The sequence below is a fragment of the Miscanthus floridulus genome, chromosome 1, assembly GCF_019320115.1.
Source record: "Miscanthus floridulus cultivar M001 chromosome 1, ASM1932011v1, whole genome shotgun sequence".
NCBI classification, from domain to species: domain Eukaryota; kingdom Viridiplantae; phylum Streptophyta; class Magnoliopsida; order Poales; family Poaceae; genus Miscanthus; species Miscanthus floridulus.
Window position 1 is genome coordinate 13,082,135 of NC_089580.1, and position 26,120 is coordinate 13,108,254.

At 48.5% G+C, this 26,120-nt stretch overlaps 1 protein-coding gene across 1 annotated transcript; it reads left to right on the forward strand.

The window, feature by feature from the left end:
• Nucleotides 1–22,726: 22,726 nt before the first annotated feature.
• On the forward strand, nt 22,727–25,767 carry LOC136473310 (cysteine-rich receptor-like protein kinase 44). The gene is made up of 3 exons (XM_066470978.1): nt 22,727–22,852; nt 24,904–25,060; nt 25,240–25,767. Exons 1-3 carry the CDS (start codon nt 22,794–22,796, stop codon nt 25,573–25,575), a joined length of 552 nt encoding a protein of 183 aa, XP_066327075.1. The 5' UTR covers nt 22,727–22,793; the 3' UTR covers nt 25,576–25,767.
• The last annotated feature ends 353 nt before the right edge of the window (nt 25,768–26,120 follow it).

Consider the following 26,120-nt stretch of genomic DNA (forward strand, 5'->3'; position numbering starts at 1 on the left):
ATGGCAGTTTCCTTCTTGTGTTTGTTGTTTCATTCTATCTCTTTACTAGTAGTGGTTGCCAATACTGTGTTTAGCTGTTATGGTGACCTGAATGCCATAATGCCTTTCAAGTTGAAACATGTCTCCCCGTTCACTATTTGTGCTAGTTTCTAACTTTTTCTAGGTCAAATTCTACATGCAGTGTAAGTGTATTTGGGGTTTAATTTCACCTACCTCTCTGCAATGTTCATATGATCGAAGAGGAAACAGTGTGCCCACAATATTGCTAATGATGCAGAGGAAGTTATATGAGCGTGAAGGACTTAAGGTATACCCAGCCAAGCTAACAAAGTTTGAATTAGAATGTCAGTATTCAACCCTGTCACTTATATATGCCCACTTTTGTCTTAGATTGAAGGGATCTTTAGGATTAATGCAGAAAATAGCCAGGAAGTCTATGTCAGGGACCAATTAAACAGTGGAGTGGTTCCAAATGAAGTTGACTTGCACTGCCTTTCTAGGTTGATAAAGGTATTTAGAACTCCCCAATTTACCATTGGTCTTCCATGTGATTTCGTTCTTTGACCTCCAGATTGAGAAAGAATTGAAAATGACTGCCAAAGATGCAGAGTTGCAGATAACACCTTAAGTGTTATGAATATCAAACAGTTAGGAGTTAGGAATAATTAACATGTAGTTATTTTATTGTAGAATATCCAAGTTCCCATTACTTATTTATTTTATTGTACACCATTCCATGATCTGCGTGGTGCCTTTTTGTAGGCATGGTTTCGGGAGCTTCCTTCAGGTGTATTGGATGCACTAACACCATCACAAGTAATGCACTGCAACATGGAAGAGGAGTGCGCTCTCCTTGCTTTACTTATTTTAGCTACTTTACCTCAGAATCTCTCTCTGCATCCAGGCTCGCCTACACTATCATTCCAGTCAAGAAGAAGAATGGTCGGATACGCATATGTGTCAATTTTCGGGACCTAAACAAAGCATGCCCCAAGGGAGAACCCCCTTTCTCTCCACAAGGAACTGATTCCTACAACGGTTACGGCTTCGTCTGATCGAGCTCCTCCAACGAACTATGAACGTATGCTTTCAAGGAATAGGAATAGAAGTCCTATCCGGTCTAGGTTCCTAATCTGATTCCTTCCTTGGCATCAGAACAATACTTTGCTCTACCCTCACACACCTAGGCCTAGGAGATAATGAGATGGAATTACTACAAAAGATACGCCCTTTGGCAACCACCCACGTCCCATCAACTGATTGGCCCCAGGCCTACCACTATACAACTAATACTTGCCTGCTTGTTTCTTTTCCTTGTGAGTGTGAGCAAGAAAGGGGATAGACACGGGTGAAGAAAGCAGACCTGGGGGTTTGACTGTTCTGTTGGAGTGGAAGAACATAATTGAGTGCCTGCCCCTTCTCACTTCTGGTTCATCAAGATAGGGTTCCAAGTTGATCTCCATTTCTTCCATTCGCAGTCCAGAAAACTACTGCTTTCAAGCCTACGTGCGTAGGAGTGCACTTCCGTTTTCTACTTCGGAGCCAGGTCGATGTTCAAAAAGAACCAAATATCATAGATTGTTCATGTCGTGAAAAAGAACTTGTCAACGTGATAGATATACTTCGTCTTACAGAAAAGATAAGAAAAAGCGAAGCGGGAAGGGTCACAAAGAGTTTATTTTGGGCTCTGTTCCCGAGGCATACTCAGATAGATAGATAGAGAGGTGTCAGGCTAGCTTTCAAACAATGTCAGCAGAAAACATCTATATAAATTCTCACACGTCCCCTTTTTCGTGGTCTTTTTTCTTGCACCAGGCTTGCTTTGCTTACCTAAGAAACAAGTAAAAAATCAGATATGTTTTAAAACTGGCCTGCGTAAGGCACTTTCAAAAGCTTGATCCCACTCCCGGCTAAATAACCTTCTTTCTTTACTCTCATTCACGTTTACGGTAGAGTCATTCTATCTCTATAAAGCAACAGCTTTACAACCTACTATGCCTAGAGCCTCATTTGAGTGTATGAAGCTGATTGGAAGGATGGGAGAGAACAAAGAATAGTACTAGGCTTTCTACCAATGGTGAACCATAAATAGCAGAGATCGAGCCAGGTTAAACAGATCAAGGGAAATCAGAGCGAGAATTTCTTCTGGTGGGTGAAAGGGGCTATCTAAAACTTCAACCTCATAGACAAATCACAGTGTAAGGAAAAAGGCAGCACAAACTGAGCCGTACTATGGCCATTTGAAATTCTAGACAAGATTGGAACTTTGGCTTGTAGATGGAAATAGCCTGTGGGATCGACTAATATTTTGTAAAATTGCTGTGGGACACTGTATTTTTTTTCTTTGCTCTAGACACACTGGGCGGTGTGCCACAGCAAAATTTCCCATCAATTAAAGAAGGGCGGGCATTATAATAGACCAAGTACTGGAAAATAAAGTGAAAGTCAATTTCGATATGCTTGGTGCCCTCATGAAATAGTGCATTGGCCGCAATGGTTAGGCAAGCCAGCTTGGTTTCACAAATGATACAGGAGTCGACAGATAAATACCAAGGTCACTTTAGAAAAAAGGAAAATCAAGTTTTTTCTGTTTATACGGAGTGAGTGGAATTAAAGTGAAATACAGATATCAGTGGTTAGCAAGGAAAGCTTTCAATTCACTAAGCGAAATATAGCTTCAAGCAAGCATGTGGTTTCTAGCTAGGGAGCTCACATAGGGATGATAATAGGGCTGCTAGGGTTCTTTGCATTTATTCCTATCGGGTACCATAAAAAGGGGTCCCCTAAGTAAGAACCGAAAAAATCGCTTAGACCTTGTAAAAATCGAAGCCAAGAGACAACCACCGGCAAACCCCCACCTTATCCGAGGCTCGGCTGGACCGCCCGGCCCACCTCGAACAATATCCGGGCTCACCCGAAGCGGGCTCGGCCCAGAACGAAACCACGAGGCCTCGAACGAGGTACCAATTCTCTGACTCTCCCGAGGCCCCGCCCATAAGGCCTCGGAGGAGGTACCGATTCTCCGACTCGCCCGAGGCCCCGCCCGTAAGGCCTCGAACGAGGTACCGATTCTCCGACTCGCCCGAGGCCCCACCCATAAGGCCTCGGACGAGGTACCGATTCTCCACCTCACCCGAGGCCCCGCACCACAAGGCCTCGGACAAGGCACCGATTCTCCGCCTCGCCCGAGGCCCTGCGCGTAAGGCCTCGGACGAGGTACCGATTCTCCGACTCGCTCGAGGCCAGCTCGGCATCAACCCCGTCACCTCCACCTTGACCGACTTCTCTGACAGGACGTCACGTCCAACTAACGCGTTCAACCACTCCCGTGACGTTAGCCGAATAATGGCTCGATACAGTGGAGTGGCCAACGAGACGTGAGTCACATCGACGCCATGCCGTCCGTGATAGGACGGGGCAGGGGTTACCGGCCGCTGTGCCCGGCCTGTGCCCACGACTGACACCCGTGCTGCACTGTGCTACCTAACCCCTGCTCCAAGGACAGCACGGCGTGGAGAGTCAAGTCTGGGTCCCTATAGCCTCGGAATCAACGTACAAGACCAACTGCTCCCTCCGAGCCTCGGCTATCCGCTTCTAGGCTCCTATAGCCTCAGGACTCGCACCCGGTGAGCCCCCCATAATGGTTCAGCCTCTGCACCGACTGGGCCACGACTCTCTACGTTGTCAGCACTCTAGGACCAACACGTTGTCCGCAGTATGCGCCATGCCCTGCGTTAAACCGTAGGAGCTCCCACATCGTGCACAGGGCCAAGCTCCTGTGTCCTCGGAGTCAGCGCACCCACGCCATCGCATCTACTCAGCCTCGGCTCCCCGCGCCGGTCAAACATACAGTGACCAGCACGCCTCCAACAGAAGAAGGCGTGCATGCCACCATAGGAGCTCCCACGTCGCACAGGATCAGGCGTGACCGGCGCGTCGCTCTAGTGCACCGAGGACAAGGCCGCTCCATCAACCATGCCGCCATAGTGACGAGCTACAGGGCTCGGACATGCCGCCTCTGCTCACAAAACGCCACGTAGCAAATCCATGTACCACCCCCGTGCCTCCCTTCGACTAAAGGGAGTGACCGGGGCCACCTCTAGGCAGGACACACATGCAAGCAACGCACAACGCTCTATAACACACACGCTCCCTCACTGCAAGAGATCAACATCTCAAGCAACCCACGCCACTCCACGCAGAGACCTGAGACTAGCTCCCTCTCTCGCTCAGCTTGTAAGCCCCTACTACAAGCACCTCGGTGCAAGGAATACAAGATCGCTCTCTCAGACTAGACGTAGGGCACCTATTGCCTGAACCAGTATAAACCTTGTGTCTCTTCGCATCACCATTCGGGATTAGGGGCACGTAGTACACTTTCACTAGTCGGTTGAGGATCCACCGAACCCAAAACACCGACAGTTGGTGCGTAGGTAGGGGAGCTACTGCGTGTCAGCTTAGTCATCCCAACAAGTTCCGAATGGCAGACCCCGTGCGACCATTGCGTCATGGCACGATGATCTGGTTCGGCAGCCTAGAGTTCATGTCTCTAGGATATGAGTACGATATGGTACTCCTCCCACCCAGAGCCCCATCGACCGACGACGACATCACGCACCAGCAGCCTAGGCGCAGGCGGCGCCCAGGCCGCCGCTCTCGTCGCGCTCGCCAGGCACGACATGGGTGGGACCACCCCGACACCACGCGAGCTCAGGGTGACGCACCGCACTCCGCTGGTATCCTATGTCCGGCTGTTGGTACAGAGTCCCTGGCTGGGGACCTATCTAGCTTAAGCCTGGGCAAGGGAAAGACGCCGGTGGCGCGCAGCAATGCCCCGTCATCAAGCTCTGCCCTGCCACCTCCTGAGGAATTGGCTCCAGCGAAGCGGAGCCCGGCGACGACATCGTCCTCGTACCCCTTCGGGTTGGGCAATGCCGCCACCACCTACCAACGTTTTGCCCTCGACCTCATCGCCACAACCCTGACCCACACCCACGCTAACTCCTTGGAGGAGGACGAGGCGTGGGCCAGAGCGGACTTCTCTAGGCTTCGCAACCCTGAAGCCATGTGCCGCTTCATGGCCACGAGCGACTATTGCTTCGGCTACTCCGACTCTGATGACAGAGGCACTTACGATCCCACTCGTGAGTGCTTCAACATCAAGCCTAGGATGTCAAGCGTGAGCGATGAGGACGAAGGGGCAGGCAATCACTCCTCGCCCCCCAAGGGGGCAGGCGACGCCGCACCTCCACGCGTCAAGCCCCGGGCAGCACGGAATGAGAACCTTGCCCCCGAGGAACTTCGACACCTGGACCTAGAGCAGCTTCGTGAGCTTTAGGCCAAGGTCGAACAAGACCGACTCCTTCTACAGCAGCTCCGAGACACTCTCGAGCAAGAGCAGCGGGGTCACGGTGATGGCGGAGCAGCCCGGTGGAGGGCTCATGACGTCAACCACCGCATCAACAACGGCAAAGGGGGCGAGCAACCCCCTATCTTTTATCGCGCTAGCCAGAACGTCGCGGCAGCGGCGATGATACTTCGAATGATGCCCGAGCCCTCTACCTCGGAGGGGCGACGGGTCCACGGTGAGCTCCGAGACCTCCTCGAGACTACCGTGGTACAGCAGGCTGAAAGTTCCGCCTCTCGATGGCGTAGAGGTGCCTCAGAACTACCCACGACACCGCCACGGCAGGATAGAGAGGCCTCGGTTCGTCCCGAGCCTGCTCGGGCACCGACAACCAACAAGGCCCCCTTGGTGCACGACCGCCTCAGCGACCGACGCGAGGCGCAAGGCGACCATGATGTGGTCAGCAGGCGACGGCGCCACGACAATGATGGGCCCGCCCGAGGCTACCACCCGCACCGAGGCAGTCGCTACGACAGTGGGGAGGACCGCAGTCCTTCTCCTGGACCACCTGGCCCTCGAGTCTTCAGCAAGGCCATCCGCGGCGCCCACTTCCTGGCCCAGTTTCGACAACCAGCCAACCTCTCAAAGTACAGCGGCGAGACCAACCCCGAGCTGTGGCTGTCCGATTACCGCCTAGCTTGTCAGTTAGGCGGCGCGGACAATGACCTGCTCATCATCCGCAACCTCCCCTTGTTCCTGTCAGACTCGGCACGAGCCTGGCTCGAACACCTCCCTCCCTTGCAGATCAACAACTGGCGCGACTTGGTAAAGGTCTTTGTCGGGAATTTCTAGGGCACATACGTGCGCCCCGGGAACTCCTAGGACCTCAAGAGTTGTCGCCAGAGGCCGGACGAGTCTCTCCAAGACTTCATCCGACGCTTCTCCAAGCAATGCACCGAGTTGCCCCATGGCGGTGACTCAGAAATTGTCCAAGCCTCCGTCTCCAGCTCTACGTCACATCGGGGAGTTAGGGGTCGAACGCAAGAAGAACAAATAAAACAAGGGGTGCGGCTCAACCGGACTCACCCTCGGCCTTTTCCTTCCAGGCTAAGGCCTCGACCCAGGAGGCCTCGGCCACCTTGACAGCCTCCACTAGGGCACCTTTCGTCAGCAGGTGCGCGCCCTGCTCTACCCCTAGCTGCCTGGCCATGACCTTGGCAGAGGCCGCCACTTGTTCAGCCCAGGATTTGAAGGTGTCCCGCTCGACGGCTACTCGGGTCAGCTCCTCCTCTAGCTCCTTGATCCGCGCCGCCAAAGGGACGGCCTGCTCCCAAGCCGTGGTCGCCTCAGCCTTCATATCAGCACAGCGAAGGCAGAGGTCCTCCACCTCCGTGCTCCACGCCGATAGAAGCTCATTGGCATTGGCGAGCAAGTCCTTCTGCTGCCGGAGCTGGTCCTAGACGTCCCTCTCTCGCTGGAGGAACATCGACTTCCCGAGGGACCGGACCTCGAGCTCCTAGATAGGCAGAATAAACATCAAGCACTACGAGAAAACTCGGGAAAAAATGACACAGCACGAGGAAAGAAAGCGCATACCTGGGCAATGCTGGGCAGGTCGTCAGCCACGACGGACAGCGCCGTCCACAGCGACCGCTCCGCCAGATGGCGGAATTGCTCGAAGGAGCCCCAGCACCTCCCCTCGGCCGCGTCCTCAAGGGCGAACAGAGGCTCCCCCTCAGAGTCGTCCTGGCTCCGCCATAAGACATGCTGGTGATCCCACCCGCGGGGCTCAGGTTGTACCCGGACGAGGGCCAAGCTTCCCTCGCTAGAAGTCAGAGCTGGCTGCTCTGCGGTGCTGGCCGCCTCGGCGTCCACCACCTCCTTCCCCTGGGAAGTATCGTCGGAGGAGATTGAATGAACCTCCACCTCCCAGGCGCTCTCCTGTGACGGTGACGGCGTCCACATACAGTGGAGTGGCCGATGAGACATGAGTCACATCGACACCATGTCGTCCGGGACAGGACGGGGCAGGGGTTATCGGCCGCTGTGCCCGGCACTGTGCCCACGACCAACACTCGTGCTGCCTAACCCCTGCTCCAAGGACAGCGCGGCGTGGAGAGTCAAGTCTGGGTCCCTGTAGCCTTGGAATCAACGTACAAGACCAACTGCTCCCTCCGAGCCTCGGCTATCCGCTTCCGGGCTTCTGTAGCCTCGGGACTCGCGCCCACTGAGCCCCCCACAATGGTTTAGCCTCTGCACCGACTAGGCCTCGGCTCTCTACGTTGTCAGCACTCTGGGACCGGCACGTTGTCCACAGTACGCGCCATGCCCTGCGTCAAACCGCAGGAGCTCCCACGTCGTGCACAGGGCCAAGCTCCTATGTCCTTGGAGTCAGTGCACCCACGCCATCGCATCTACCCAGCCTCGGCTCCCCGCGCCAGTCAAACATACAGTGACCAGCACGCCTCCAGCAGAAGAAGGCGCGCATGCCACCACAGGAGCTCCCACGTCGCACAGGATCAGGCGTGACCGGCGCGTCGCTCTAGTGCACCGAGGACAAGGCCGCTCCATCAACCATGCCGCCATAGTGATGAGCTATAGGGCTCGAACATGCCGCCTCTGCTCACAAAACGCCACGTAGCAAATCCATGTACCGCCCCCGTGCCTCCCTTCGACTATAAAAGGGAGTGACACACGTTCAAGCAACGCACAACGCTCAAGCAACGCACAACGCTCTGTAACACATGCGCTCCCTCACTGCAAGAGATCAACATCTCAAGCAACCCACGCCACTCCACGCAGAGATCTAGGACTAGCTCCCTCTCTCGCTCAGCTTGTAAGCCCCTACTACAAGCACCTCGGTGCAAGGAATACAAGATTGTTCTCTCAGACTGGACGTAGGGCACCTATTGCCTAAACCAGTATAAACCTTGTGTCTCTTTGCATCACCATCTGGGATTAGGGGCACGCAGTACACTTTCACTAGTCGATTGAGGATCCGCCGGACCCAAAACACCGACAATTCCAATTTCATTGCTTTGCTTTAAGGCAGTGCACTATCTATATATGATATCATATGGTGGTATACCTCTAGCGCTAGGTCCCTTGCTTCGAATGGAAGGATCAGTACAGGTTATACTCCCTTACCCGCCCAAGGAGTCATAGAGGACTTGACTAACCACTTGAAACCAGGCACTGAACCCTAAATGCTTCGCCTGGCTATTACCATCCAAAGAGGAAAGACTTTGTTTGACCAGTAGGAATGTATTCTTGGAGCTATGCGAGGATAGAAAGCAGTAAGTAAGTTCTCTCTCATTTAGTTGTTTTTCCAGCGGTGAGATTGATCCCTGTAGGTTTGTGAAGACAGGCTTTCGAGGACAAATCTACTATTTATCTTCTTTTCTTTTTGAAACAATTCTCTATAGCTGGTCTGCCCACTGGCATATCCTACTTTGGTTAAGGTGATTGGAGATTGCTCAATTAGAAAAGGAAAACATTCGATCCTTGCAAAGCTTTAGGACATGAATTGGAATGAAAAAGAAATGATTACTTCAAACTTTAAGAGAGATGGAGGACTCCCAATCGGTTTAAGCAAGAGCTTTAAAGTTGAGAAAGAAGAAGGGATGAAGGTTTTGACATTCAATCAACGGAGTTGTTTTGTATTCAATTCTTTCTATTTCTTCTCTATCCTTCTTCTCTGCCAACCCTACCTTACCTTATTGAATGCCTTGCACTTGCTTTCTCATCTCAATCCGATGTTCTTCTTTCGACGTGTGAACCTATGAACTTCTCCAATGTCGTAGCTTTAGGCCAATCCCTAGTAGCTTTCTTTGCCGACCGAGCCATCACTCGCCTTCCTACTACCTACTATAGGCTTGCTCCTGAAGCTGGAAAGTAACGAACGAAGTGAAAAACTGGAATCTAGATTGTGGCATCTCTAGAATGGGCTCTTTACTCACCAACAAACACCATTCCACAGCTTCAACATGCTACCTGTACAATCAGAATTGGAAAAGGATGAGAGTGGCATTGGCTTTAGGGGATGTTGCTGGCTCTATAGTAATTGGATTGGTCATGGTGCATTTTGGAGAAGGATTGGATTGGATAGATAGCTTCTACCTCTCAGACGAGACAACAGTAGGCTATGGAGGCCTGATCGACCATGGAAGGAAGACTCCGCAAATGCTCTATGAAAACTCTATATAGGAGGAGACACTAGCATCTCCACTTGGCCCTTCTAGCATAATCACTAAGACCCTACTTGCGTACTCGGATTACTGAAGGCAACCTATTTGAAAATGGGCTTCCGGCCTACTTAGTCCTTTCCCTTTCTGCGTCTCCACATTGAAAAGGGGGGTCCCTCCTCCCCCTGCTAGCTAGATATGGTGGGGTGCTTTCTCTTGATCAGAGTCTCCATTTTGAGATGGCAAACCCAGCTATAAGGGGATAGCAGAGCCCGTGCATAAGATGCTACCTGGCTGCTTCAATAATAAGCAAATGGATAGCGCTCTGCCCACCGAAACCAAACCTATTGTTTGTAGCCCTTCCTTACAGAGAGCGAAATTCTGACCCAACGTCTATAAAGAGAAATAACAAAAAGTAGAGTAGTGAGGACAGACCGGTACACAGGCCAACATCGTGCAAAGAAAATGAAAAGTAGGGTCTTCAATCAGAATGATAATTATTCTCTATTTCCATGACCTGCACTATACGCAACGAAATAAACTTCCAGGCTTCCTACCTGCTACCTATTTCTCACTCACAAGAGCTTTGACCTTTCTTATACTAGAATTTCTCTTGCCTTCATTCCCAAAAGAGAAAAGCTTTCCTACCCTAGATCCTAAGCATAGACATTTCCTCTTTATTTACTATTAGATAGAGTAGAACGACTGTACCAAGCACCATCCCTATGTTGACTAATGCCATGCAAAGAAATCTACTCCTATGAATTCACATCTCTTTTCCATAAACTCCTATGAGAGGACCACTAACGACAAGGCAACAGAAAAGTAGCTTACCCAAAGTTAACCCTCAGTTTCAACTAGTACAAAAGCAAAGCTTGTCCCAGCCTCATTAGACTGAAAAGAATTACCCCTGCCTCTGTTGGGTCCGGAACGGCGGCCCCTGCTGGAGTGAAACCTTCCACCATTTTCGCTCATTATCATATCTAACGAATATACATCGGATAGCTTTCTTGTCGAATTTACTTCGGCTCGCTCTTTTGATAGCCAAGAGTCCCGATCTTTCACTCCATCATGCCTTCGGTAAGGGCTGGCTCACAAGATACAGCCAGAGGTGTGTCCTTGCTTGTATTATCAGAAATCACCGATCCACCAACCCTTGCATTTCGTTCTAGTGACAAGGACCTACCTTCAAGCTGAGCGATTGAGAAAAATCTCTGTTATAGCTGCCATTTCTTATTCATATTGGACCACTGACCAAGAGGAAACCATAATAATAATGAGAGATAAGATGCAGCTCACTTGGAAAAAACCTTGTTCTTATTCCTTTACTTGTGTTCAGCTTTGTCATTAGTATGACAATCCGTTCTGTCAGACCCATCACAGGTTGTGTAAGGTATTATTGCCGTCGCTTCAACAACTGAAAAGGTTTTTTTCTAAAGTCGCCACTAGGACACTTGTTAGGAAGGCCTGGGAATGACCCTCTAGCCCTCCAATCTGAAAAAGCAGGAATGCCGGAAAATCATCACATTAACTACGCCATTCTTGAGCGCCAATCAGTATCCTCCTAGATTCTCATGTGTTGAGTATCAAACAAAAGATCCCATGTTCGGTTGGTCAGATCAATTCGGCTTTACCCATTCATTGTTTTATCGAGGCAAGACAAAAAGGGACAATTTTCTTATCTTTTGAGGTCTCAACGAACGGTTCTTAAATCATTAACGGATGCAGAAATGGGACAAGTTATTACCGGTTTGAGGGGACAATGGTTTTCTAGGTTGTTTCACCAATCTGTTGAATTGGAATGGAGCTCACGACCGTGAAACCCCTCGTTGTTTGATGGCACCTATCTTGTTCCCTTTGGGGAGAAATACTACTCTTGTTTTTCTTGTTCCTACTGTTCTTCTTTCTCGAAGAGATGGGTGCACCGCCTTGGAGAAGGTAGTGTGCCTATCGACGACTCCTTTCCATTGCATGGGAGGATATCTTCTTTGTTGTAGCTGAACTGATGTATGAATAAGGAGAGTGTGAATGGGGATTGGAGAATGCCTTGCAATGAATTACAGATCCTTCTTGTATGTCCTCAAGAGGAGCCTCTAATGACCTTTCCACACCAGTTTGAGGGAATCCAATCCAGGTGGGAACTCCTAGAACGGGGTTAGAACTTGTTTTTCTTCATAAATATGGGGAATCTGCCATCGAACTACCACTGGTATGATCCGTCTTCGATTGACCCGCATCAGGTATCGGCTAATGGCATTTGAGAAAGCTTCTCTTCCCTTGTTGGGTTCCTACCGTTTACTAATAATAAGAGTAGTGGTGCCTTTAGATTGATTTTCTTGTCCGTCTTTGAATGAGAGATGCATAAACTAAAGAAAAGATATGCCCATCTGGATAAATAAATCAAGGTGCTATTATATTACTAGGGGCGATCCTCTTTTGGTGGGGCAAATGGAACAAAGAGAAGAGGTTTAGTATAAGAACAGAGGAAGGGCTGGAAAAAGATGAAACGGACTTGGCAGATTGAACTGAAGACTATAAAGGAGGAAGAAAGCCCATAATTATCATGTATGACAAGGCTGTTCTTATCATGGTGAAACTGTTGGAAAAAAGGTTACTGTGATTTTCTATCTATTAGTTGACTACGGAGCTTCTTCATCCTGATCTATCTATATGTGAAAAGCACTCCGCCAGAATCCTCGTAGTACTAAGTCGTGGCTTACAAGCTAGCCCCTACTCCTTGTTTGGGCAAGATCTATATGGTTTACCAACCTGGCATAGACACCAGATCCTTTTTATCAAGCGTGCAGGACCAGTGAAGAAAAAAGATTTGCAAAAACACACATGAAACATATTGAACTCCTAAGAAACACCTGACCTCGGGTGCTTTTTTTTCCTTCTGGATGGTTCTGATGTAGTGAACAGCTTCCGACCATTATGATCTTTTATTTCATTTTTGATTTTCTATAGGAACTCACTACTGCTACATTTCAAATGTGCCTGCCTATTGCCTTAATTTACAGACCTCTGCGATTCACATATAGCCACACTAATGTAAGACAGCTCAATCGAGTCTAGCATGAGATATAAAATCACACTAGCCAATCAAAAAAGTAGCCAAACAAAGCCAGGTAGTTTTCATCCATAAGTACACAGGTGAACAAGTAGAAAGAGCTTACTTGGTAGTGGGGAACTCTTGCATTATCTGAGTGTATATTCCTTTTCAAAACTAGCATCGTAGGAACTGAAAGCGTGGCTGCGGCCCGGCCAGTGAACGGAGAAGAGAAGCAGCAGTAGGAGGACGGAGGCCATGTTGAGCGTGCAGGGTGCGGCGGCCATGAGGTTTGGGTGCCTGCAGTGCTGTGCAGCATCTCACTGCACCTGTGCAGTTTGCACGGCTACTTCCGATTCCGGTAGCGTTTCCTTTTTATAAGGAAATGTATAGTCAACAACCGGTTATTTTAGTTCCTCTCATCAACTAAATTTTTCCCATACACTTATACTGTCTTATAACTATATTTACACTGTTTTATTACTATATTTATAATAATTTTTTCAATGTAATTTATTGGAAAGAGTAATGTAATTTAGGAATAACACAAATATATACCAATTTTTTCAAAAATATTTATAAATTATTTCTATGAATTTCAGACACCAGAGAAATATATATTAAATTATTCACAAATTCTTCAGAAATTAAAAAAAAGCAAAATCCACACAAGGAGGTGAGAGAGGAGAGATTGTCGTAGGGTGTTCCGTGCTCGCGTTTGTGTGTCCGGTAGAGACACAGGCACCGGCATGATTGCTTGCTTGACGCTGAAGCCGAACGGACGCATCGCACGCACGCACGCGCCAGCATGATCGCAGGCGGGGGGAGGCCGACGCTTCCGCATCGCACGGCCCCAAAAACGATTGATAACAACCGGTTGATCATTAGCCTTTCTGTTTCATAATAACTCGGTTATCTGTAGCCGTTCTCTGAATGATTCCGGCAGTCGCTGAAAGTGATTTTTTTTCCTAAAAAAAATAAACTGGCATTGCCGGCTGGGGACAATTGATCGAAACGAATAACAACCGGTCACGATTAGGGACAAAGCTCAGCTAGTATATGTAATGTGTTCAAGGTGTATTTTCCTCCAACAACTAGACTAAATAATATGGGCGGAAGGATTGACTTAAACGTTGTTGCATGAGCGGCTTCTAAATGAGTGGTTGATGATTCACTTTCAGATTATTACCGGCCTGCTATTGAAGCGGCAGTGTGACGTCCGCCCACTGCGGAATGGGCGCCACCTAACTATGATTCGGACAACCCAAATTTCAATTATGCCCCTTAAATTTTGTATTACTTTCTTGAGCATTTAAACGACCTCAAAGAAAAACTTAAAAACTTAGATCTCATCACGATAGCTACAACTTTAATATGAAAAGTATCTTCATTTAACACCTTTCATGAAAAATATAACTTTTAGGGAGAATTGCATTCTTGCCCTTGTTCAGTACTTCAATTGTGATTTTGCCCCTCTTTTTTTAACTTTGTGATTTTACCCTCGCTTTTTTCAAACGAAGCTCCCGTCTACCCCTGTTTTGTAACACCGTCTAAAATGCTTGGATTAAATGGTAAAAAAAGAAAAAGAAAAAGAAAAGACACCGATATGAAAAGACAATGATACCCCTTTCTCCTTTCTCATCCGTTCGCTCGACTCGTTCCGACGAGAAGTCGCGGCCCGCACAGGGTTTCGCGGCCTGGCAGAGGCGCAGCTCCTCCTCCCTCCATCCCCCTCCCTCCCGGCGTGGCTCATCCTCCCTCCTTCCTACTCCCCCCGACGCGTCTCCTCCTCCCTCCGCCACACTCCGGCGCCCGCTCGTCCCGACGTTGCCGGCTAGGGTTGCGCGAGCTTCCTCCAGCGAGCTCCCCTCCACGCGAGCGCGAGCTTCCTCCGGCGAGCTCCTCTCCAGGTGGCTTCCTCCGGCGAGCGCGAGGCGCTCTCCACCCCAGGCGCCGTCGGTAGCGTCCGTGGAGGCGGAGGCGTACACGGGGCCGCGGCCGCGCCGTCGCACCGCGCCAGCTCCAGGCAAGAGACTCGCGATTCACTAGACCTCTGCCGAGCGCACCACGTGCTTGCTGACGTGCAGGTGGGTGTGTCACTGGAGGCTGACGCCTTTTTGTGGTGGTTGCAGGAAGTGGAGAGCGCCGTGCAGGCTCTCGAGGCCCTGGGAGGCGTTCCTGATCCGGTGCGATTATAATCTAATCAGCTTACTCGTGATAGTGGTTAATTAGTGAAGTCAACTGTCAAAGATTAATGCTTCAGGTGTCAATTATCAAATGGGTTAGCTTAAATCTTCCATATTTAAGTTGAAGCCGACTGTACAGAGAAATTCTAGTGAGGTTTGAACTTTGAACTAGCGGGTTTACAGCCTTAACAGCAATAATATGCTGGAGCCGAAGCTTCCTACTTTGGAGATTGTTTAGAGCTTCGTATGATATATCCTTGCACAGAATAAATCAGTTAACAACATGTAATTAATATTACAGACTCCACAAGTTTAACTGAATGACACTATTGTTCCTTTTGGTAGAATTGGTTTGATGTGATAATGAATATCTGGAACAGCTAAGCTCTAATTCTGATGAGGTATTGCATTGATTTAGAATTCAAGATAAGTGACTCAGGGAGTTTTTAGTTTAGGAAAAAATAAACTCAAAACTCTGTTACCATATGTGCACCCAACAAAGCTCAAAATGTTCTACTTGAAACTAGAGGAAAGCTTGCCTTCTTAGCTTTATTGTTTCTCTGTAGACGAGTTCTAGTTTAATCGAAGGTAGCTGGCAGCTCATCTTCACTACGAGACCAGGGACAGCATCACCCATTCAGGTGGAGTAAATCAAAACGCTTTTGTTTGAAAATACATGCTCCATTTACTATCTGTATCTGGGCCTTGTTTAGATTGCAACTTTTTTCAACCCGATAAATAGTACCACTTTCGTCTTATTTGACAAATATTGTCCAATCGTGGACCAACTAGGCTCAAAAGATTCATCTCGTGATTTCCAACTAAACTGTGTAATTAGTTATTTTTTTTACCTACATTTAATACTCCATGCAAGCGGCTAAAAATTGATGTGATGGAGAGAGAGTGAAAAAACTTGAAACTTTGATGGGATCTAAACAAGGCCCTGTATTCTTTCATCTTTGGATTGTGAAAGCTCTAGATGGATGACTAAATCTATTGTTGGTTCACATTTCATGCAGAGGACGTTTGTTGGAGTTGACTCCTTCATGCAGAGGTCAGTTTCAGAATGAACTCAAACAGTAAAGTGATAGTGTGATACTTTAGTGTGTTTATTGGCACTGGGCATCTCACATGACTAATAGTCTCACCCTCAATGCAACAGGCAACATATGGTAAGTCTGTAGAGCCTTCAAGAATCAATGTTTATTGCCCCATGTTTATTTGTGTTTCCTGTCAACGATAGTTTGCATTTGTGCAAGACCATCTTATCTTAATGAAGAAAAAACAGAAGTCCTTACTCTACTCCTCTAGCATGCGTGATCTATAATTGTTGAAGCAGTTTGCCTTCTACCTGAAGGAAACATTATGCTATACTTACTTTTGTAAGTGCAAACATATAAATAAGCTGTGCACATACAGGGAGGGAAATGAACGTTTTGCAGTAAGACAGGGTGTACAAGGCTGTACAAATTATTGTGCGTAAGTGCATTTTGGTTTCCAGTTCTGACTCAGCTTTGAATTGCACTTGCAGCAAAAAAAAAGAGTGGCAACACCTTTACCGTGTCCATGAAAGAAGGAGCTGTTCAAGTTGGTGGTTTACAGTTTCCCTCGGATCCCCGGCCACCCACGGAGCTCCGTCCCCGCCCGCTGTGCAGTTCCTGCCGGCGCCGCTGTTTCTTCAGGCCAGCAGAGCAGTCAGCTAACGAGTTCAGCAGAGCCTTGTGTTTGATTGGAGTAGCTCTGTTCTTTGCCAAATTTCTCTGAATTTTGCATGTAAAAATTTTAGTCGACCCTAATCAAATTTGTTCTTGGTATATAACTCTACTAGTTTGGTTCAAGGGCAGAGACCGAGGAGCCACCACAGGGCCGACCTGTCGGCTCGTGCACACGGCTCGTTACATCTGTCATCATTATGAACGTTTTGGTCCTAAAAATTTGAATATTTATCAATATTAAATCTGAGTTCAAATAATTGCAAGTTGTGCCAAATATGTTTGACCAAATTTAATCAATTGTCAGCATGTAATAAAAAAGTCTAATTCCAAATCAGGGTAAAATCACAATTAGGCATAACAAACAGGGGCAAAATCGCATGGGCATTCATGTCCTTTTGTACAAAGTTTAACACCGTTAGGGGTGGATGACGGAGCAGGGGCAAACTGGTGCTTCGTGAACGGCACAGTAGGGGTAAATTCACAAAGTCAAAAAAATAGGGGCAAAATCACAATTTCGATACAAAACAAGGGTACAAACGCAAGAGCCCCTAACTTTTATGAGGCAACAAGCGCCGGTGCACGTTTAATATGCTGCTAAAACTATATATTATTTTCTCGAGCATCTTAACTATCTCAAATGTAAAAACTCAAAATTATAAAGCTGTACATCTTATTGAGAGCTACAACTTTGATATAAAAAGTATACATTCATTTGACACCAGACAAAAGAGATATTGTTTTTCTAACGTGACGAGCCTAGTACACGATTATTATGCTGTGGAAATTTTATAAACTAGAAAGTTGTATTTCTCATCAAGATCTACAATTTTCATATAAAAATCATCTTTTCATCTGATATCAAAACAATAATTTAAGCATTTCTAAGGTTGAATTTTATCAACCCACTCCCGATGGCGCGACAAAATAATACTATCACTCTAGCGGGAGTAATGTGATAAGTTTTTTCACGCAGGAAACGTCATCCGGAACATCTTGCCACACCAATGCATGTGACGTGACAACGTGATTTTGTAGGGTCAACCGTGCTGGCGCGACCAAAAAGGTCATGTTTGTTAGGAGCAATTATTATTAAAATATTGAATAAAAAATAATTAAAAAACCCCGAGACGGACCAGGAGCCCATCAGGATTGGTTGCCTGCAGTGGGTGTAGCTTCTCAATGCACGGGTGCGTGGCTACTGATTTTTTTATATATTCAGTCTTTTCAAAAACTTTTTTTATAATTAGACTTCCCGCTAAATCTTTTCTAACAAAATGGACCCGAAGCTGGGCGTCATACAACGCTACACCAATGTACGTGCCTCGGCGTGCTGTCATGCCACACCGACACCCTGCGACGTTAACGAGGACGCCGGTCTCGGCTGCCACACAGGATTTGGCATGGCTATGCGCCCTGCGGACCTTGGCTTCAGGCCCTTTAATGCCGAGCGGTAGACCTCGGCGTGGCCTGACTCAACACCAAGATCTAGGAATTAAGGCCGCGCGCCACCCCCCTTCTTCCTCCTCCCTTCATTCTATCCGTGGGTGTTGTCTCTTGTTTCCCTCCCCCTCTCACACGAACCCTAACCATCATATACGCTCCTAGGGAGGACAGATCGAGCTTGTAATTGTCGTGGGTTTCTATACCATGATCAGTAATTAGTGATCTGATTAGTGGATCGATGTGTTTCATTTCGGGGGTTTAGCACTCAAGACACAAAAGATCTATCCTAGTTTGGTCGTCTAAGCCCTATGTCTTGCATCTGTTTCCTCGTGTTAAAATGCTCAATCGAGTTCTAACAATAGGGGAGAGAGAGATGGTAGGAGAGCGCTAGCTAGATAATCTTGGGTTTCTTGGATTGATCTATGTTTTCATCCCCTCCATAGGTGCCCCTGCCCAACCTTATATACCAATGGGCCAGGGGAGTACCAGGAGATGTGTATCTGGATGCTCCCATGGCGCCCGAGGGAGTTCGAGGGTTTCAGGTTCTTCATGTTGTTTAGCGCCGCCAAGCTCCGTCCCTCGTAGATGGTCGTGGCCGACAGTGCTGAATCGCCTATGACATCTTATGTAGGAGCATGGAGCTGACCATCAGAAGGTGGAGTTGTCGTTGTGCCTCACTTGAGATCATCCTCCTAGAGGCGTTCGCGGTACACTAAGGGTGCGGTTGGATGCAAAGAGAGACTGGCAGACAGGGTCATACCTCCTCATGCGGTGGCCGTGCGCGTGAGCTTATTGTGTTGCCTCACGCCCTAGGCGTGACCCTGAGCCATGATTGTCCGACACAGCCTCGCGGGGTTGAGGCGACATAGCTTCGGCAAGGTCTGGTGCCCTGCGGCTCTGCCCGCCAAGCACACGGGTGCGAGGGACTTGGCCGTAGGCCTACCCAAGCCTGTTTCCCTAAGATCGGGCCTTTCCTAGAAGTGGCTTATCTTAAGCGCAGTAGGCTTTCATAGTAGTCTGAAGTGTGCACGCGAGTGCACATGATGGGTGTATCCCCCCAAGGCCCTGGCTGATTAGGAGAATTAGTTAGGGGTTAATCACAATGTCATGGCACTAATCCAGAGGTTTAGGTAATCCCTCTATTAGGTACTCAACAGGAGTCCTCGAGCCCCTCGTAGCCTCACGAGCCATATTTAGGATGGTGGCGAGGGGATCTTTTGTCTTTGTTGACTGTTCGTTTGGCCAAGGAGGGACCCCCATTTTGGGTTCGATTGTTTGCCTAAGGACGTGAGGAGCTCCATCACGCTCTCTTGGCCAGGTAACGCCCTCGATGAGCTCAAACCGATTGAGCTTGAGTAGGAGCCCGATCAATCCCTTGGGGGTCTACTAACCCGAGCTCATGTGGGGTGCCCCGCTTTCCTTGCTTATCGTGGGCCAAACAACTTGGCTCTGTGCCATCGTGTCGCTCGGTATCCAGCCCTTGTTGAGGGGTTCAGGAGTAGCTTCACTGGCTTAGGCTACATTTTACATGATGGCTAGGGCTCTGCATGCCCATGCTAAAGACCCCTAGTTGGCCCATCGCTTACTTATTCCCCTAGTACAGATACGACCACGTGCCGTCCGTCGACTGGCATTCGAACCTCTGGTGTCGTGGTCCAGAGGAAGCCTTGGGCCCATCATGAGGCCCTTTGTCAGTGGGTGAGGTGAGTTATTGCACGCGGTCCGCCCGTGAGTGCGGAATCTCTTAATATTCCTCGATTCCCATATCCAGTTATGGAGTTAATGAGGTGCCGCGCGCCATGCTCTATGCTGAGTGATCACTCCTTTTTTGGCTTCAATCTGTGCCATTCGCTAGTGTGAGGCCTTGGGCATGCGGATTTGGGCCATTGGTTGATTGTGGAGAATTGGAAGGGCTTGACCCCTCGATCCGTGTCTAGGCACGCGTGGATGGCATTAGCGGCTAGGGCGCTGCAGAGATGTGTTAGCGGGATAGAAGCCTATAAGGTCCAACCATATCTTCTGACTACTACAAGTAGGGCCTTGTACATGATAGCATTATATAGGCTCCATTTGGTAGCACTCTCAGCAGTTGTCGATCCTAATCCACATCGATTCATGACTAAATCATTTGGTAGCACCCATAGGTCAACTCTAGTTCTCATTCATGGTCGACGGCGCAGGAGCCACAACAGGAAGGGAAAAGGAATGCCAACCATTGGGAAAGCAAGGAAGAGGCATAGGGCAGAACAGGAGCGGTGCCGCCTCCTACTATTGCGAGGAGGCGGCAGCGATGCGAACAACCTACTCCTTGAGATTCCTTGCCGCAAAAATCCATCACCCATGGTGAGTATCTCATCGATTCCTCCTAGCTATGGCTTCTACACGCCCTGGCGCACCTCACTAGCCATGGACAGAGGCGACATGGCTGCCTAGAGAGGGATGTGGTCAATGGAAAGGGGCACAGGAGATGAATAAGCATGGACAAAGAGGGGAATCGAGAGTGATTAGGGAGCAGGTTTTTTCTGTTCCCATCCTGTAGGCCAAAAACACGAAGAGATTTCGCCTAATTCGATAGTGCATTGTTGTAAGGATCTATGTGATGGCTAGAAGGGGGTTTGAATAGCTAATTTCAAGTTCTAAAACCAAAACCAACTCTACAAGGTGGGGATCCAAGAGTTCTGATAAGCCCGGCCAAGCTTTATAGCGCAACACACTCAACTAGTTGTTACACTTGGCTGAAAACGGGAGCACCGAAGAGCTCCACCGAGGTTTCTCCAACAATACCTGCCATTGTTCTCAAACTTAGTATTATGGATGACACTACGGAAACTGGCACTTTGCCGAGTGTCTGCGGCACTCGGCAAAGCCCGAAATACACTCGGCAAAGGCTTTGCCGAGTGCCGCACTCGGCAAAGGGCACTCGGCAAAGAATTTACACTCGGCAAAATGAAAATGCAAAAAAAACCCAAAAATAATAGCAAAATTTTTTTTTCGGGAAAGGCCTCCACCGGCCATCGAAGTCGCTGCATTTTTAGCGCAAAATTCGCGGCTAACACGGCCGGTGGGATTTGAACTCACGACCTCTTCCTCGCGTGTCTGCTGCTCTACCACTGCACTACACTGTCACTTGTGTCTAAATTCCGTTATCTATCCTCATATATTATACTAAACCGAGAGTAAATTACTTGTTTGAGGCCCTAAACGAATTCAAATCAAAAAGTGGTCAACTATAAAGTTTCATAACTTTTCGAGATCTACAATTTTCATTTAGGAAGTTTTTTCATCCGAGGTCGTTTGAAAAATTCGAATTTTAAATTTGAGAGATTCAAACGTAGTTTTGCATGATAAGATGATTTCAAATAAAAAAATTGTCAACTACATAGTTTCATAACTTTTGGAGATCTACAATTTTCGTTTAGGAAGTTTTTCCATCCGAGGTCTTTTGAAAAATTCAAATTTTAAAATTTTCAAATTCAAACGCCGTTTTTGCATGACAAGATGATTTCAAATCAAAATGTTGCCAACTACAAAATTTCATAACTTCTCAAGATCTACAAAGTTTATTTTGGTCATTTGTTCATCCGACATAGTGGTAGTAACATTATTCACAAATCTTATATATCCCTCTTCTACTTTCATGAAACTAATGAGACATATGAGAGAGATGTAGATTTTATAAACAACGTTATTGTCGTTTTGTCAAATGAAGAAATGACCAAAATAAACTTTATAGATCTTGAGAAGTTATGCAACTTTGTAGTTGAAAAGTTTTTCATTTGAATTCATTTTGGGCCTCAAAAATTGCTTTGAAAAAATAATTTGCCGAGGGCCAAAAAAAAAATGCACACGGCAAAATACCTCTTTGTCGAGTGCTAAAAAAAGGCACTCGGCAAGGACGCATTTTTCTGAGTGCCAAAAAAAAAGGCACTCGGCAAAGACGTATTTTGCCGAGTGCCAAAAAATGGCACTCAGCAAAATACATCTTTGCCGAGTGCCAGAAAAAGGCCCCTCTGACCATTTTACGAGGCCAAATGGCCAAAGCGCAGGTAACAAAAATACAGCCGGGGAAGGAGTGGCCCTGTGCTGGCATCAACAACTACCATGAACACCTTCCCCATGGTATCCGTCTTTGTCCTACTAGCTCTCTTGTCTGCTCACCACCCCAGACGGAGCCACGCGGTCAACATCATGAACTTGCTCTGCACCACGCGGTCAAAAATCCACTTGTAACCGCTGCCGGCCGGCCGCTGAGCTTATCCGACGGTCGTATCGTATCTGGTTCAGGAGGTCCTTTTTACATGCAGAAAGTACCACTCGGCAATGCGTTTCACCGGCTCATACTCATACGACCTCAACGTCGTTGCGCTCCTTGGCCCTTGGGTCCCTGTCTGTGGATGCTTCTACCGTCGGCCGGCCGCGCCATGGACCAGGTGTGGGGCCTCGTGCTCTGCCGCGATGCACCAGCTGCGGTCCTGTCCTCGCCCTTGCCGGCTTGCCCCCTGCAGGGGCATCAAGGACGTCTCCGTCTACTGCGACCGCCTCATCCTAAGGTTCTCGAACGATCCCACCGCCCCGGTGCAGTACGGTACGGGCTCAACCTGGAGGTCAACATCACCGTCGAGGGCGGCACACAACTCGACGTCGAGGTACGCCGCCGCCCGCCGGCGTGATGACCTCCGGCGAAGGGTTCACGACGGGCTACGCCCTAGTGCACAGCATCTACGGGCTGGTGCAGTGCGCGCCGGAGCCGTGCAAGGGATGCCTGGACAGGCTCAGGGAGGAGGATGAGGATATGCCAGCCGTACTCAATGGCACGAGCGGCGCACAGTTCAATCTGGTGTGGTGAACCTTCTACGACAGCAGCCAGTAATGAATGAAGCTGGTCGCGCCACCGGCGGCGGGTGCGTCAGGCCGGAACGACCAAGACGGTACGCTACTACCATACATCACATCCTCTGTAATTTCTGTAATACTCACACATGCAAGTTGAAGTTGGCATCTAACAAAGAGAGTCAAATAGTTATAAAAAAGAGAGAGAGAGAGTACAATGCATACTCACGCACGAATGATTTTATAGAGCACCCTCGGGCATTGTTTGGATATAGTCAAATTCATATCAACACACATGTGTTATGATGGATTGGAGTGGAAGTTGAACTAAATTCCACCTCAATTCACCTCAACGTACGTGGATTGAGGTGAATTCGATAACATTCAAACAAGACCTCAAGGGGTGTCACGAAAACTAATGGATTTCTGGAGTTGACCAAAGTTACCTACCTACAGGTTCGTTCCTTATTTTCTTTCTCGCTTGTCTCTTTCCTATCGTCGAACATCTTTTTTTTTATCTGTCTAGATGACATTTAGTTGTTTTCGTCCCTCCTGTCAACTGAATTTTTTCCATGTACTTATAGTGTCTTCTACCTATATTTACAATGTCTTATTACTAGATTTACAATGATTTTTTCAGTGTAATTTATTGAACACGGTGGTATAATTTGGAGATAATACAAATATATGCCAAATTTTTCAGAAATACTTTCAAATTATTTTTATGAATTGCAGATACCAGAGAAATATATTTCAAATTATTCACAAGTTTTTCATAAATTTCAAAACAAATTTTCCCAAATTGTGTTGGGACCCACCTCCCCAACCTTATCCCTTCCCTTCCGTCGCCTACGCACTTCCCTTCCCTTCCCTTCCATTCCCTTCCGTCGAATGCGCATGCAAACAGAGTCTGGAGAAGAAGCAGCAACGGTGATCCCGCCTGGGGGCGGCCCTCCTCGTCGGCCTCCTCGTAGCCGGCTATCGGCCCTCCTTGTCGCCGGCCACCGGCCCGCTCCTCTGAGGCTGGCCGCGCCTGCTGCCTCGCCGGCCCTCGCTGACTGCGCGTGCCTCGCCTGTTCGTCGGCCGCGCCCCCTGCTAGCCGTCCGCGTAAGATCAGATGGCCCAAAAATCAGTTAATTGGAGAGGCCAAATTAACCGGTTGAGGTTTAGCAATTCTGTTTTTTTAGAACAAACCGGAGCATCATTCAAGTGTCATGAACATGTTTACAATCGGCATACATGATCTCCTGTAGAGCTAGTGGTGGTATAAGCCACTCTTCCACCGACCTAGTACAGGAGACTAATTTAACACATTCATGGGCTAATCTATTACAAGATCTATTAGAGAAAAACAAATCAATTTCAACAAAGCTCCGGCTTAGATCATTGATCTGCTGCAGCAAAGGACCAATTTCAGAGTTCTGAAAAGTGCTCTTCTCCCACAATGAAACCAACACTTTGCAGTCCGTCTCTAACTGAAGGTACTCCACACCCCTCTTCAGCGCGTACTGCATCCCATCACGGCAAGCCATGGCTTCAGTAGTCAGCGCATTCAAGCAATGTTCATACCTTTTCGCCCAAGCACCACACCACCGACCTTCATGATCTCTGAGGACCACTCCGGTTGCGCCAGTTTGGTTCTCCGATCTGAACGAAGCATTCGGCATGGGGGCGTTCACCTTTTGAAGTGCTATATGGATATGCTCCACGTCAATTTGGCATTGCCACTTCGCCAGATACGCCAGTCACTGATTTGGCTACATGGTTGTCTGATCGTGCTCTGATGACCGATGTCATTCGCCAGCATCTGAACCGAGCTAAGCAATCATACGTGCAATCTTCCTTGGCACAACGAAGCAATCAGAAGCTTGCCTTCAAGTTTTTCGGACCCTATCGCATTCTGGCTCGCGTTGGTAACGTTGCTTACAGGCTTGAGCTCCCGGCTTCCTCTTCGGTGTCCCGACCTACTGCTTTGCTTTCCCTTCCCGTGCTCTGATCTGCTGCTACCACCCTGAATTCTATAAGTTCTATCGCTGGCCGTAACATCGGGCCACATTGCTCTGTGCTGTGTTCTTCCTAGCTTCTTCGTCGAGCAGTAGTTCTCCGCGATCTGAAAACTCAGCTGTTTTCATGCTTGGCACTTGGCAGAGGATACATGGCGCCGGAGTATGCGGTTCTTGGGCAACTGTCGGTGAAGCTTGACGTTTACAGCCTCGGAGTCCTCATCCTGGAGATCGTTACTGGACGGAAGAACACCGACATGTTGGAATCAGCAGCCGGAGAATCCATCATTCTGCTGGGCTACGTGAGTTCCAGTCCTACTCCTACATATTGTTCTTCGTTTTCACATTCCACGACCCACTTTTTTTTAACACAAAATTGGATCAGAGACACCGACCGCTGGGTCACTGGGTCAGAAACACCGTATACTTGTACTTGTATACATGATCCAAGTAAAAATGATTATATGTCATGTGTTGTTAGGTGTGGGACCACTGGGTCAGAGGCACCGCGCTGGAGGCCGTGGACCCGTTCTTGGATTGCCAGTCCCTGGAGACGGAGCGCGAGGTGGTCAAGTGCATCCATCTGGGGCTGCTCTGCGCGCAGGAGAACCCGGCGGACCGCCCGACCATGCTCGACGTCCTCGTCATGCTGCACGGCCAATCGTCAGGCGGCTTTGCGGCACCGTCGAAGCCGGCCTTCGCCTTTGCGTACGGGGAGACGATGAGCTCTGATGAGCGGCGTAACGTGTCGTCTGCTGCTGCTGCTGCTGCGTTCTCTTTGAACGGGATGTCCGTGTCGGAGTTCCAGCCAAGATAGATCATAGATGGACACTCAGACGACACGATAGAAATGCAGGCACGGTGCACCTGCGGCCAGCGGCACGTCCTGCGGTAGCCTGTGAGCGCTTACTACGGAGTACTCTGCTTGCCGCACTGTCATGCTGGCTGGACTTTGCAGAAACACATACGGTAGAATATCCAGATTACAGCGCCCGTTGCTGACCCTACACTACAGATTACGCGTACCGGAGACACAAAATCCATACGCTAGAAACAGTAGGTGTCGCTGTTTGATGATGTATAATATATGCAAATGCGAAACAGATGAGCACACCTAGTTCAATGGAAGTCAACAGTTGTACGGATCGAAGGCCCGCTACCTGCAAATTAAACGGCAAGGGCCACGGTGGCGACCCGCTTGCAGATGGCCTTGAGGAGGCAGAGTGCCCCGTGCGGTGTACTACCCGGCCCAGTTCCCTCAAGTCGTCCACGTCGATGGTTTCCTTGTGTACGTCCTCAAGCCGTCGGTGTTCCTCAGGCAGGGGTGTTTGGACTAAACTTTGTCCGTGTCGTATCGAACGT